Source organism: Myotis brandtii, unplaced genomic scaffold (assembly GCF_000412655.1).
Source record: "Myotis brandtii unplaced genomic scaffold, ASM41265v1 scaffold79, whole genome shotgun sequence".
NCBI classification, from domain to species: domain Eukaryota; kingdom Metazoa; phylum Chordata; class Mammalia; order Chiroptera; family Vespertilionidae; genus Myotis; species Myotis brandtii.
The window spans coordinates 6,138,323-6,152,751 of record NW_005371173.1 but is presented as its reverse complement, the minus strand read 5'-3'; the positions used below and the strand labels follow the sequence as shown (position 1 = coordinate 6,152,751).

General features: G+C 43.1%; 1 protein-coding gene across 1 annotated transcript; it reads left to right on the top strand.

Annotated features, from left to right (window-relative positions):
- Positions 1–441: 441 nt before the first annotated feature.
- FAM124B (family with sequence similarity 124B) lies at positions 442–6,730 on the top strand. Its single transcript, XM_014531026.1, has 2 exons — positions 442–1,279; positions 5,575–6,730. Exons 1-2 carry the CDS (start codon positions 548–550, stop codon positions 6,214–6,216), a joined length of 1,374 nt encoding a protein of 457 aa, XP_014386512.1. The 5' UTR covers positions 442–547; the 3' UTR covers positions 6,217–6,730.
- The last annotated feature ends 7,699 nt before the right edge of the window (positions 6,731–14,429 follow it).

Sequence of the window (14,429 nt, the reverse complement as noted above, 5' to 3'; positions counted from 1 at the left end):
AAATCCTGGCAAGGGGACAAGTTTGGAGAATTGTCTGAAAGCGGTCATTGTGTTCAGGTGGCCTGGCAGGCTACTGTAAACACGAGAGATAGCTGTGAGGAGGAAACCAGAGCCCATTGTGGGCCCATAAAATGGATGTCTTTTCAACTAAACAGATTGCTATCAGTCTAACAGAGGGACTCAGGTTCCTTTCTGCCGGGCCATTTCCTTTACTGAGTGTCTGTAAGAACCACCCAGGCGGGTGTTTCTCAGGACAGCAGGCTTTTAGGTCAAATAGAAAGCCTGGGAGTGCCTGAAAAAGCCCGACACAGGCGGGTAGTGACGCACGAGCTGGATGACATCACCCTCCCTGCTGCCGGGTGGCGTGGAGGCTGCGGTGCCCGGATTTGGGCAGCTTCTCTCGCGTGGGAGCACCAGCAGCCAGGACCACAGGGAAGAGCTTTGTGCTGACATAGCTGAAGGCTTCCCGGCTGAGAACCGCCCGCCCCTTCGTTCATTTCAGAAGCTGGGACATCCTCCACGCGTTGTCAAACTCCCGCAATCCAGGATGGACAAGACCCAAGAGCCCCCGGCCATGACTGTCCACCTGCTGGCCAGCTCTGGGCAGGGTGCGCTCCTGCAGCAAGCTCTGGACCAGCTCCTGGGCTGCCTTTGCCCAGAGGTCCGTCTCTTTATGGTGTCAGAGCGGGTCAGTGCCGTGAAAAACTATGACAAGTGCCACCCCAAGCGGTCCCGGTTCCCAGGGATGTCTGTTCTGCTCTTCCTGCACCACAGCCGCGGCGAGGAGCGGCTGCTTCGAGTTCTCCACTCGCTGCGGCAGTGGCCCTGGCAGTGCTACCCCGCCCTGAGCCTGCAGGGCGGCCCGTGTCCCTACAGTCTCGCCGGCCAGGAGTTCTACACTCTGGACCACCACATGCCCGTCTGGGGCGTGAGGCAGGTGCACTGCGGCACCGAGGTCCTGCGGGTGACACTCTACTGCACCTTTGATAACTACGAAGACGCCATAAGCCTCTACGAGATGATCCTGCAGAGGGAAGCCACCCCGCAGAAGAGCAACTTCTGTTTCTTCGTGCTCTACGCCACCGAGAGCTTCGCCCTGCAGCTGTCCCTGAAGCAGCTGCCCCTCGGAATGTCGGTGGACCCCAAAGAGTCGTCAGTGCTGCAGTTCAAGGTCCAAGAGATTGGCCAGTTAGTGCCTCTCCTCCCCCATCCGTGCGTCCCCATCAGCCGCACCAGGTGGCAAACGCAGGACTACGATGGCAACAAGATTCTGCTTCAGGTATCTCTGTTTTGCCTCTGTGACCTGGTAGACACACATGGGATGGTGTGATTTTACACTCAAGGTGGGCCTGAGAGATGATTGAATGTGGGGTTCTCAGCCTAGCTTGTGTCTAAGAACCCCTGGGGAGTTTTAAAAAATTACCAGGACATGCCCTAACGGGTTTGGCTCAGTGGATAGAGCGTTGGCCTGTGGACTGAAGGGTCCCAGGTTCGATTCCGGTCAAGGGCATGTACCTTGGTTGCGGGCACATCCCCAGTGGGGAGTGTGCAGGAGGCAGCTGATCGATGTTTCTCTCTCATTGATGTTTCTGGCTCTCTATCCCTCTCCCTTCCTCTCTGTAAAAAATCAATAAAATATATTTTTAAAAAAACAAAAACCCAGGACAGTAAGATGAGAATCTCCAGGGACACCCAGGCCCGGGCATTTCTTAAAAAGCTCCTCGGATGATTCTAATATGTAGCATGTAGTGGTGTTGAGAGTCACTGATCTTGTAAAATCCCCCTCATGGGACAGATAAGCAAGTTCAGACTCTGTGGACAGACAGCTGCTTCTGAACCATTTGCTGATTGACTGCTTGTTCTCAGGAAACAAGTTTGTCTCTTCAGAAAGTATGTGTATTCCAGAAGCTAGATTGCTGTAAACAAGCATGCATTTCTTTTCATTTTATTAACAGACATGGAGCTAAGTTCATCCTTATGTCCTTTTTAGCCATTAAAATAAAGGAACATAGTTCTTCATGAAGTAATTCATTTTCTTCTTCTATAGCATTTCTTGAAGTCTGCTTTCTCATTTCTAAGTCTCTCAACTGCACTCACTCGGACTCTGTTCCTCTCTCTTTGTCTTGCTCATTTTCTTTCCATTCTCCATCGCTGTCCCTAATCTACCCCACACCTAGTCTGTCTCTCTCTCTCTCTCTCTCTCTCTCTCTCTCACTTTCTATCCCATTCCCACGCTCTCACTCTCAATAGTTCGGCTTATGTTGCCTTGGAAGAACACGGGTGGGCATTTCTCTGAAGGCTGCCATAGGATAGCAGGGTAATATCAGTGGTTTGGGTTAATCAGTTAAAATAATCAGTTAATTGAAAGAAACTGGTTTCAGCTCTTAAGTAAGCAAGCCTGGCACTGTGTGGGGGCTGCTTACTATCTCTATAACTTATTTCCTTGCTATTTCTCCCTCCTCCGTTTGGAGAAATCCTTTTTGCTATCTCTTGGAACCACATTCAGTAAAAGACAATATTATTTTCCCTGGATGATGTCAGACTGCCCCTTAAAAGCTTAATCATTTTTCAGTGATGTATATTTTCTTGTTTCTGAAGTGTTTAGAATCAGTTGAGTGACAAGTGATCTTCCTGTTCATAGAGATAGTTGCTACTGTTCCCTGAAACCTGAAAAAAGCTAGCTCTCAATTTGTAACATTTTACAAGCATTTCTTAGAAAGATGGGGTCTAAATGATCAGAATTTTTACAAATGCATTTCAATTTATTTATTTTGGCAGGAGGCGCTTTGTTCTCCCTCAAGGGATATATCTCCACCACTCAGCATTGTTTCTTCTAAAAATGCCTCATTCCAACTGCACACATCTGCATTTTTGTTTTAATAATGTTGTACTCACTTTTGCCATATGGTCTAAGGAGTTTAGAACTTTCTTTTAAAAAAGAAAGTTGACATTTCCTCCTCTTAAAAAGATTGGAGAAATGGCCAGCCATGTGATAAAATCACTTTTAATTTTCTTGATAATTAAAATACCTAATGTCAAATAATTAGGGGCCTAATTTATAGGTTCTACATTTCTATGTGCAAAATTTTACATTTGGGGGATTTAGCTTTATTTATTTATCCAACAGATATCTAGTGGTTGTTTACCATGTGGTAGGCACTGTGCCAAGAACTGGAAATACAGTGATGAAGACATATACAATCCCTCTCCTCTAGACATCCAAGTCTGGAGGAATATCCAGAGAAGTAAGCAGGCAAGTGCAAAACAGTGTGGTTTATGATATGGAAAGTATAGGCTGGTAGGAGAGGTAGCAATAGTATTAATTACGATGATACCCAACTCATATTTAGCACTACTATGCCCCAGGCACTATTATCACTTAATCCTCTCAAAAACCCTGTGACACTGACACTTAGTTATCTCATTTTATAGATGAGGAAACAAGGGCACAGGAAGATTAGGTAATTTGTCTGAAGTCCCCCAAGTAATAAATGGCAGAGCCAATATTTAGGGGCATCTAACTCAGATTCAGTGATATCAAGAAGTCTTCCAAGAGAAAATGATGTGTAAGCTTGGAGTTGACAATGAGTAGGAGTTTTTAGGAGAAAAGATTAGAGGAGACATATCTCAGACAGAGGGAATAATATACACAAACTCTGGCATTAGGAAAGAACAAACAATGTCCAACAAATTGAAAGAAGTTCAAGTTTGATCGGTGGAGCTTGAAAGGCAGGAAGTGGTGAATTATCAGGCTGGAGTAAGAAGGGGCAGACTGTGTTGAGTGCGGTAGGCCATCCTAAAGGGCTAAGACTTAATCTCAAGAAGAGTAGGAAGCCCTTAAAGCAGGAGGATGGCATGATCACAACTGTTTCAAACTCCTCTGGTGGTGAAGTGGGGAAGGGATTATTTAAATGAGGTGTGCAGCCCGCTGGTCGTGAGTTTGACATGCTTGGATTAGAGGGAGGTAGGAGCATCCATGGGGAATCCCTTCAGATGGCTGTTGCAGTGATTCAGATGAGAGATGATGACAGCCTTAGGGTTAATGGCGGTGGGCATGGAGAGGATCTGAGAGATCTTTGGAAGGTAGAGTCCATGGGAATGGTGACATTGGGGATAGAAAAGGGAAGATGATGCTCTTGCCTGGGTAACATGGGCTAATGTTGTCATCATCTGAGACAAGAAAAAGAGTAAATGGAACAGATTTAGTGTGAGGAGGGAGGTGACATCAATTTTGAAATGTGGAGTTTGAGGAGCTGGGGCTTTGGGTAGATAGGTATGAAGCTTAAGAGACAGATCTGAGCTGTAGTTATACTTTTGGGAGCCTTTGTCATTTAGATAATCATGAAGACATGGGTGTCAATGGGATTGCCATGGGAGAGTGTGTAGAGTGAGAAGAGAAGAGGGCCCAGGTTAGCATTGAAGAACTAACAAGCTAACAGAGGGAAAGCCTCCTTCAATGGACACTGAGAAAGGATGGATGGACAGGAAGCAGAAAATTTAGAAGAGAAAGAAAAGGAGGTATTGATATTCAAGAGCAGATGTAGTTGGAGAACTGAGCTGAAGGTCAGAGATGGCCTGAGAGTGCTAGGTTTAAATTGAGTCTTTCAGAGGTGGAGCATTTTAAGACGATAAGGCCCAGTAGAGGGGCCATGGGATGCATGAGCAGAGCTAAGAAGAGGGAGGCACTGGGCTGGCTCAGCAGGACACAGTGACTTCCAATCTGGCTCAGGCAGGCACTTCCTGGACACCCTGAGATGTCTTGGTGCTTGTTTTGGCTTCAAGACCAATTTTGTTCTGTTCTGAAATTGCTTAGGGGGTTAGGGGAACTAATGCAGGCTTCTCTTTTTGTTCATGGTTGTTAAAAAATTACATAAAATCCCCAAGAAACAAACTTACAGATTTGCCCATTTTTACTTCTGAAAAATAAAAAAGGAAAAAATGAGATAACTGAGTAGTTTTCCTTCAAATATCACAGACACATTCATTGTTTTGCTGTTGAAAATTTGGTCTCAGAAGTTAACATTTGTTAATGTTTCATACCATGCATTTAAAGATAATCAATTAGAAAGTGAACCCTTAAAAGAAACCATCAACACCAAATGCTGGTGAGGATGAGGAGTAATTGAAACTATCATTCACTGCTGGTGGGATGCAAAATAGCACAATCACTTTAGAATATAGTTTGTCATTTTTGTACAAAAGTAAACACACTCTTACCATAAGATCCAGCAATTGTACTTGTTGGGATTTACCCAAATGAGGATGGATTTCCTCCACCAGGTTGGGCAGTCTAATACCAACCCCGAGCGATTTCTGAATATGCAAACAACCAGGCCTGTTTCCATTCCCAGAAGAAAAGACATCATTGGATCAAATGCAAAGGTAGATATGATGTCAAAGATGGCAGCATAGCATTTTGAAGGATTGTGTTTATTGCTTCTATTCAATTCACCCGACTTATTGAATGTCAGTTATGGGCATGGCCTGGCAGAGGGTGACTAAAACAGTCTATTCTTAGCATGTAGTGACCAGATAACATTGGTTACATTTGTTCATCTTTACTCTGTCCGGTAGATCCAGTCAAATCCAGGACTTGGTGTTAGGAACAGCGAGCTTTCCTTTCCGAATGGCAACCCCGAGGCTGACATGCTTCTCCAGGGATCCAGGGTGACCCCGGTCTCCACAAGGAGGACCCTAGAGCTGAGAAGGCGAAGGAGCCGGGGCAGGAGGTTCAAAGCGGCTTCTCTGGAATTTCCGGAGCCCAGTGGGAGCCCAGCATCAGACAGCTCTCGTGGCACCTTGTGGAGAAGCCCTGGCTGCTCATCCCAGGTCAGCAGTCCAGCTATAGATGCCCAACTGCCTCTGTGTTCTTCCCACCTTGAACCCAGGGCCAGAATGAAGGTCTTTGGTTGGGAAAATGCCTTTGAGAAGATGGAGGCAGAGACCAATGTCGACACAGGGTGCACTGTGGTCAACTCTGAACCCAGGAAATCGTTTCTGAGCAGGTTTCCGAAGGATCTGCAGACCAGCCAGCCACCATCAGCCTCCTCCTTAGGGATAGCTGCCTCCAAAAACAACAAAAACTTGAAGGAAAGCATCCATCCTTTGTCACTTGCTGGCCAAAGGGACCTTGATGCAAGGAAGATAATCTCGAAATGTCTTCATCTGCCAGTTCAGGGTGAAGAAAAAGAAGGAGAAGAAGAATTCTTTATATAGTATAAAACAATGTGGTTTTCTAAGATACAAGATCAAATACAATGTTCCAGAAATGGAGCACTCTTTCTTGTTCATCTGAGGGGGCCTGAATGCTAGCCATGCACAGGTCTGTATTGCTTTTATTTGTTCAAAGTCTAATGGTGTTGTAAGCGGTTGTTTGCAGGCATGGACATGGTCATAGACACACTAACCAAGCACCTATCAGGATAACTGCATTGTATGGAGATGAGTTGAATGTGTTTTGCAATGTTGATTAGTTTATGCAATTTGGTTTTAATTTTTACTGGGGTTGCATAGCTCATCCCCCTGGACAGCATGGGCTATTTATTCTTTAGTGTTTTAATTTTTATGTGACCTCCTTTTATAACTAGGCCCTGTTCACCACATACCCTCTAGTGATTTAAGTTGTTTGCATCTGGAATGAGTTAACATGCAAAGTGTTTTGAAAATTAGGAATAATTAATTGTTTTTCTGTTTAATGAGCAGAAGCACTGGAAGCCAAAAAAAAAAAAAATCAGGTTAAAAATGAAAGCTAGGTTTTCCTGCTCCTCCATTTCTCACTTGTTTCTGCACTACTCCAGTGGGACCAGAGGCTCTCGCTACTAACCAGAGAGGAATGTCACATGATTGGGTGATTTGAGATCTCCACAGAGCATTGGTTGGGTTATTGGAGCAGGACTTGGGTTCATCTGGCCATGTTTGAATTCCTAAATTCCTTTGCAATATTTATTCATTCAACAAATATTTACTAGGCACCTAAGTTTGAATCAGACATTGATATATGGTATACATACATTCTGTGGCCATCAAATCAAAAGTGATTATGGTTCCACCAGTTTGATAAATCCATCCTGTCAACTCAAGAATATATTGAAGTCCAAATTTATTCCTCTAGGAACTTTTTCCATAATTCATTCTCACAGTTGCTGCACAAGGCTGTGGAAAGCATTCACAACCTGCAGATGAAGACTGGGCAAATTATGCATTGCAATTATAATCATATTAGACAAATTCTCAATTGCTCATACACTGCATTTCTTTTTTCAGTTGGGTCTATACCACATTTTAAAAAGTCTGAGGTCTGTGTGTTTTAGTTAAGTTATAAGGTTATTCTTTTTTTATTATATATATGTATTTTATTTTTCAATTACAGTTTATAGTTAATTTCAGGTATACAACATAGTGGTTAGACAATCATATACTTTACAAAGTATTCCCCCAATATTTCCAGTTCTCCACAGAGCATTGGTTGGGTTATTGGAGCAGGACTTGGGTTCATCTGGCCATGTTTGAATTCCTAAATTCCTTTGCAATATTTATTCATTCAACAAATATTTACTAGGCACCTAAGTTTGAATCAGACATTGATATATGGTATACATACATTCTGTGGCCATCAAATCAAAAGTGATTATGGTTCCACCAGTTTGATAAATCCATCCTGTCAACTCAAGAATATATTGAAGTCCAAATTTATTCCTCTAGGAACTTTTTCCATAATTCATTCTCACAGTTGCTGCACAAGGCTGTGACCTGCAGATGGAGACTGGGCAGATTATGCATTGCAATTATAATCATAATATACAAATTCTCAATTGCTCATGCGCTGCATTTCTTTTTTCAGTTGGGTCGATACCACATTTTAAAAAGTCTGAGGTCTATGTGTTTTAGTTAAGTTATAAGGTTATTCTTTTTTATTATATATATGTATTTTTTTCAATTACAGTTTATAGTTAATATTATTTTGTATTAATTTCAGGTATACAACATAGTGGTTAGACAATCATATACTTTATAAAGTGTTCCCCCAATATTTCCAGTACCCACCTGGCACCATACATAGTTATTGCAATATTATTGACTACATTCCCTATGTTTTACTTTATATCCCTGTTACTATTTTTTAATTACCAATTGGCACTTTTTAATATCTTCACCTTTTCACCCAGTTCCCAAAACCCTCTCCCCTCTGGCAATCACCAGTCTGTTCTCTGCATCTAGGAGTCTGTTTCTGTTTTATTTGTTTATATTGTTCTTTTGATTCCACATATAAGTGAAATCATAGGGCATTTGTCTTTCTCTGACTGATTTATTTCACGTAGCATAACACTCTCCAGGTCTAACCATGTTGTTGTAAATGGTAAGTTGTCATTCTTTTTTATGGTCTAGTGATATTCCATTGTAAAATATGTACCACCGCTTGATAAAGTTATTTTATTTTATGAACTTCCTTCTCCAAGACAGGAGTTACATAAGACTTCACATGCTGATTAGCTAGGTCTTTGGGAGACCTGGCTACTTAGTCCACCCAACTGGGGAGAAGGGTGTGCTCAGACCAAAGGACGATTCTTATGGCAGCAAGACTGGGCTGCATTCTGGGTGCTCTGCCCAGCGTAGGGTACAAACGAATGACAGTTGCTGATGGACAAAGACATGACTTCTAAATTGATTTTTGGGGGTTGTTACAACATCAATATATTCTCATTCTCGTTTTTTTTCTTCCCCTCAGATTAAAGGTAGATCTTAAAAAGTGGATGAAGAACTTAACTTTGGTATGGTTTTCTATAATAACATTTAAAAAATGAAAGTCTTATTTAAGTTGAACTGTTGAGCTTCTTTGAAAAGCCCAGCAGGGGAGCGTTCTGACATTTCATTCCCACCTTTAACAGGTTACCTAAATTTCTTTAACATAATACATGGGTAAGAATATAAGTGCATGGAAATCATGAGAATATTGCAAAATTTGAACGAATACCTTATAAAATTGACTTGTAAAATAAAACACTCTTCAAATATCACCTACTCTATTCTGCTCAACGTAGGAATCCAATTTACAACGTGATAGGTTGAAAATGCCAGTGGGTGAGGTGGGAGAGGCCCAGATTTTGGTTTCAAGCTTTAAAATTTACTATTTATGTGACCTTGAACTGTCAGCCTCTTTGATCCCCTGTTTCCTTATCTATAGTAAGGAAAGGTTGTTAGAAGAATCAAGATTTTGTATATGAAAGCATTTGGATATTGCCAAGCATTATGAATATGCAAGATGGTATTAGTACAGGGTCCTTCAGACCCACACTTTTAAAATGTCATGGCGACAAAGGATTTTTTGAAATAGGTTTTAGTAAAATCAATGATACAATAAAAATATAGTGATATAATGATTACAAATAAAAGAAACTTTTCTAATAGTATTAGTATGTGTGCCATTTATTTTCATCTATGAAGAAGAGAATTATAGATAGAATTCAAGTAGGTTCTAAAGCTCAAAAGAGGTTATACAAAAGGGGTTAACTATACACTACTTTAATCCAACTTTTCAAATCAGACTCTACACTATAATGATACTGTATTCCCTAAAATGTAAAATGTATCACTTTTAAAATCTGAGTGACTCCTATTGATCAGGTTATTTTATTTTTCTCTTATAAGGGTTGCATTGCAGTTGCTTGGCTATTTTTAACCTTATTAATAGTGTTTCACACTTTTTTGCAAGCATTATTTAGACATTGCTGAATGTGTGACAGCATTTGTTAGTTGGGGGAAGTAGATCAGGGGATTTGGGGTGCACACACCTTGACTTAGGAAGGGACATAGACCAGCACCTCAGCTGCACCCCATCCACCCTCTGCTCTGATGGGACTTTGTCCAGGGGTCCTGGTCCCTCCACCACTCCCCCAAATCTGCTCACTGCATCCAGTTATGCTCGGAGATGCTGATGGCACAGACAGTAATGGAGAGAAGTGTGGGAGAAGGGGAGACCCTTTCTTCCTCCCAGAGGAAGATGGAGAAAGGGGAAGGGGAGCACAAGGGAAGGCTGGAACCACAAGCACACACCCCATGTTCTATTGATGAGAACCTTCTAAATTTCATGTCAAGTTATAAAAAAAGGAATGCCTGAAATAACTTAATTCTGTCTCCCTTTCTTGTATCTTCTAAGACCTCATGTTTGTTTTTTTCTCTTTTCCTTCTCTTTCCATTCCTTTCCCTCCCTTCCCCCCTCTTTTCTCTCCTCCTATTTTTTTTATGTGTGTGCATGAATTTGATACTCTATTTATTCTTCCTGGTTTTAAAAAACACTTTGTCTTTGCAGCCTCTCCCAGGGTTCCTCAGGGGCTGACATGTAGCTGCAGCTTCTAAACAGGCCCCTTGGCTAAGCTCTGAGAGACTGAGGAACAAGAGACCCTTCTCTGAAGCAATTCTCCCATTTCCAGGTTATCCCCAGGGTTCTGATCTGGGGCACTAACCCAACATCCCTTAGAAACAAGTTGGCCTCCCTCCACACTTTCTCTTTTCACGCCTACTAAACCTTTCTCTGAGGTCTGAGATGGTTCTGGAACAATTTTAACAATTGGCTATGGTATGTGATAGCAAAACAAAAGACATTATGGCTCCAGCGAGCACATAATTAAGATTTATGTTAAGAATTTCATCCTGTTAAACTTTATTTTCAAATATATTATTTTAAAAGTCTAGTATTCCAGAGAATCTTGATGAGGTCTCTGCTTAGCATGAGAAGAAATGTATTATTTTTACAAATTCCATGTTGACCAGATATGTTTCTGAGATGTTTCTTTTAAAGATAATAATTCTAAAGAGGAACAATATTACCAAATCTGAGCTGATGATAATGGCTGGCCTGGGCAGCACCTGCTACATGCGAGGTGCTCTTGTATTTCAATCTTTACATCAATCCTGTGAGGTGGGTGCTATGATTACCCCCATTTTACAGATGAGAAAACGGAGGCACAGAGAGATCAAGATCCTAACCAGAACTTCTCAAGGAGTAAGTGTCATGACTGGGCTTAGAGCCCAGGCTGTCTGGCTGGAGTTTGTGTCCCTAACCACTATCCAACCCTGCCCCTCGAAGTGGGGTGCAGGGAGGGAGAGCTCAGTTTCAGCATGGGCTACCATACCATCTCCACACTGTGTGCCTGGCATATCACCCTGGTTTCCTTTCTGCCCGCACTTGTTCTGTCTGCCCCAGACCTGCTTAGATATGAGGTTGAAATGCCTGTCACAGGGGAGCTGACTAGATGACATCCTATTGGAGCAACCCCAGCATCCAGCCCTTAGCCCAGTGCCAGGACCAGAGTAGATGTTCCACAGTAAAAAAATTTACAAAGATTTTGTTCAGTGGATACACAGCAAGGGGACACAGATGAGGCTTCCATTTTCTAGATGCCAGCAGTAAGAGACTGTCCTACTGGAGGGCTGCCATAACCAGATTCCACAGGCTGGGTGGTTCTAACAGCAGACATTTATTTTTCTCACAGTTCCAGGGGCTGGGAAGTCCAAGATCAAGGTGCTCACATGGTCGAATTCTGGTGAGAGCTCTCTTCCTGTAGGAGGCCATCTTCTTGCTATAGAGAGAGAGAGAGAGAGAGAGAGAGAGAGAGCGCTCTGTTGTATCTCTTATAAGGGCACTAATCCCATTCACAAGGGCTCCATCCTCATGACCTAATTACCTTCCAAAGCCCCCACCTCCGAAGACCATCACCCTGGGGGTTAGTTAAGGCTTCAACATATGAATCTGGGGAGACACATTCATTCCATAACAGAGATGAACCCTATCATTCCTGTCTGTCCTAAGTGCCAGTCTCCTTCTGCCAGCTCCTCGTTTCATTAGCCTTTTCCCCATTTCCCAGGTGTGCAGTTTTCCTCCATTGCCTGTTGACTGCAGACCTATCTCAGCTTGCAACAGTTCCCTCCTCATCTCGTCTATCCTTTGAGTGTATTGCTGCACTTCTCTCTCATGGTCCCTGCTGCTGTGCTCTCTGAACCTCACTCCAAGGTTTGGCCTCCCTCATCCACTCCACAAGCATGTCCTGGCCACCAGATCCCTGCATCTCTTTCCTTTATGTCCAGGACCTTGTCCAGGCTCCCAGAGCCTCAGCCAGTGAGCCTCACATCAAAGGATCCAATTTTGTCTTCAAGAGATGAAGCCGCAGGAGACGGTCACAGCAGAAATGATGCTGTTGCTCTCATCACAAGGGTGTTTGAATTCCCGCAGGCATGGATCATGGTTGATTCAAGTTAACATCCATTATAAGTCACGGTCCTTTTTATATCCCTCTCACGGGATAATATTCACATCTTGGAATTTTCTCTGCTTCGGTCTAAGTCGCAAAACTAAGTGTGACTGAATTTCAACAGGACTTTTTAATGAGGTGTGTAAATGCTTCCCTTGTTTTTCTCCCTGAACCAGTCTGACATCAGTGGGCACTATTGTGACACAATCGAGTCACTGGGGTAATCTCCAAACTGTTTTTGTTCTGCTTCATCCTGAGAGAGGAAAAGGGGGTATTTTAAAATTAATGTATGTTCAGGAAATTTCCCCATAGGCGTTTCAGTGGGAGGCAGAGCCCACCTGAAACACATTCCATCTGCTCCTCTCTGACTTGGGCATAAGACAGAGACTCAACCAAAAAGGTGTGGAGTCACTGGGGTAATCTCCAAACTGTTTTTGTTCTGCTTCATCCTGAGAGAGGAAAAGGGGGTATTTTAAAATTAATGTATGTTCAGGAAATTTCCCCATAGGCGTTTCAGTGGGAGGCAGAACTCACCTGAAACACATTCCATCTGCACCTCTCCTGACTTGGGCATAAGACACAGACACAGACACAGACTCAGCCAAAAAGTGTATCCTTCCTGGAGTTTTGATGCTTCCCCGGGGGTAGGAAGCCTTCCTTAGGGCAGCAGCACTCTGGTCCCAGAAAGAGTGATGTCAGCCTTTGGCCATGGAGCCCTGAGTCCACACTGGCCCAGGGCCTGATTTTGGCTGTAATTCTGTCAGTTCACACCCCCTCCCCTTTTTTTGTTCTTGTGCATTTTCTGAGACCAGTTCTCCAGCCTTCTGATAAATTCATTCCCAGCTTGAGTCAGCGAGGATCAGTTCTGTTCTCACACCAAATCACTGAGATTGACAGGGAATGAAACACTGATAGAGGTTAAAGCCAAGAACAAAATTGGGGCACTGTATTAGGGAATTGAATTTTCAAAGGGATATACAAAGATGTTAAAAGCTGTTTGTTTGGGGACTCAGTGTCTCTTTAAAGTTCTCTTGTCTTTCTTTGATTCTTTTGACTCTTTTCTTTCTGGGTCGCTACTTTCTTCTCCCTCATGGCTGTGACCGTAAGACCTGCTCTCTCCCCTTTATGAGTCTAAGAAGGAAGTAAGATGGGACCCACTGTGGGAGGGGAGGTGCTTTTTGAAAAGCAGGTCAGACTCCAGACTTCTGTACAGGCTAGACAAAAAGAATCCTATGGGCTATGTGGTCTGGACTAGGTCAGCTGGACAGGGCCTCATAGTAGTTAGAGTCCTTTCATTTATAAGCAAGAGAGACTGAGAATTAATTTATACAAAAAGGGGAAAGAAGAAAAGCTACTGAGTCACTTTAATTAACAGAAGTCGTCAGGGGACCACAGCCCCAGCATCACATCCCACTAGCAGAGCCCCCTAGTGGACAGAGGAAGTCTTTTCTCAGAGATCCTAGAAGAAAATTCCCAGGGAGGTCTCTGATTGGTTTGTGCTGAATCACATGAACCAATCACTGTGTATGGGTGATGGGGTTCTCTGATTGGTGAATCTGTGGATCTTTGTCTATCTGTGTGAATGAGAGCTGGATGGTGGGGATTACAGGGAGGGAGTCAGCCCCACTTGAGTAACATGTAGGTCCTGCATAGGAAAGAGGCTTTTTTTTTTTTAATTAATCAGAAGAAATGAAAAGAGATGTTTGGCAGGCAACAAAAATAGGTATCCACTCTGGGCCCAAACTTCAGCTGGTAACAAAAGAAGAGCACCCTCTGCATTGTCCCTCTGAGGGAGACCTTGGGTGCTGCTCCTGTCACCTCTTCCTTGCAAAGAATATGCTTTTGAAAACATGACACCTTCCAGCATCTGGCCTCCATCAGTCTGCTTTATTTACTTTAGAATTTGTATTAGTTTCCTCGAGCTGTTGTAACAAATGACCACAAACGCCATAGCCTAAAACAATAGAAAGACCATAATCTCTGACAGTACTAGAAGCCACAAGTCCAAAATTAAGGTGATGGTGGGACCAACCTCCTTGTGGAGGCCCAAGTGGAGAGTCACTCCTGCCTCTTCCAGCTTTTCCAGGCCCTGGCTGCAAAACTCTCTAAGCTCTGCCTCTGAATTCATCTCACCTTCTCATCTTTACGTCCCTTTTTGTCTCTTCTAGGGACACTTGCTATTGG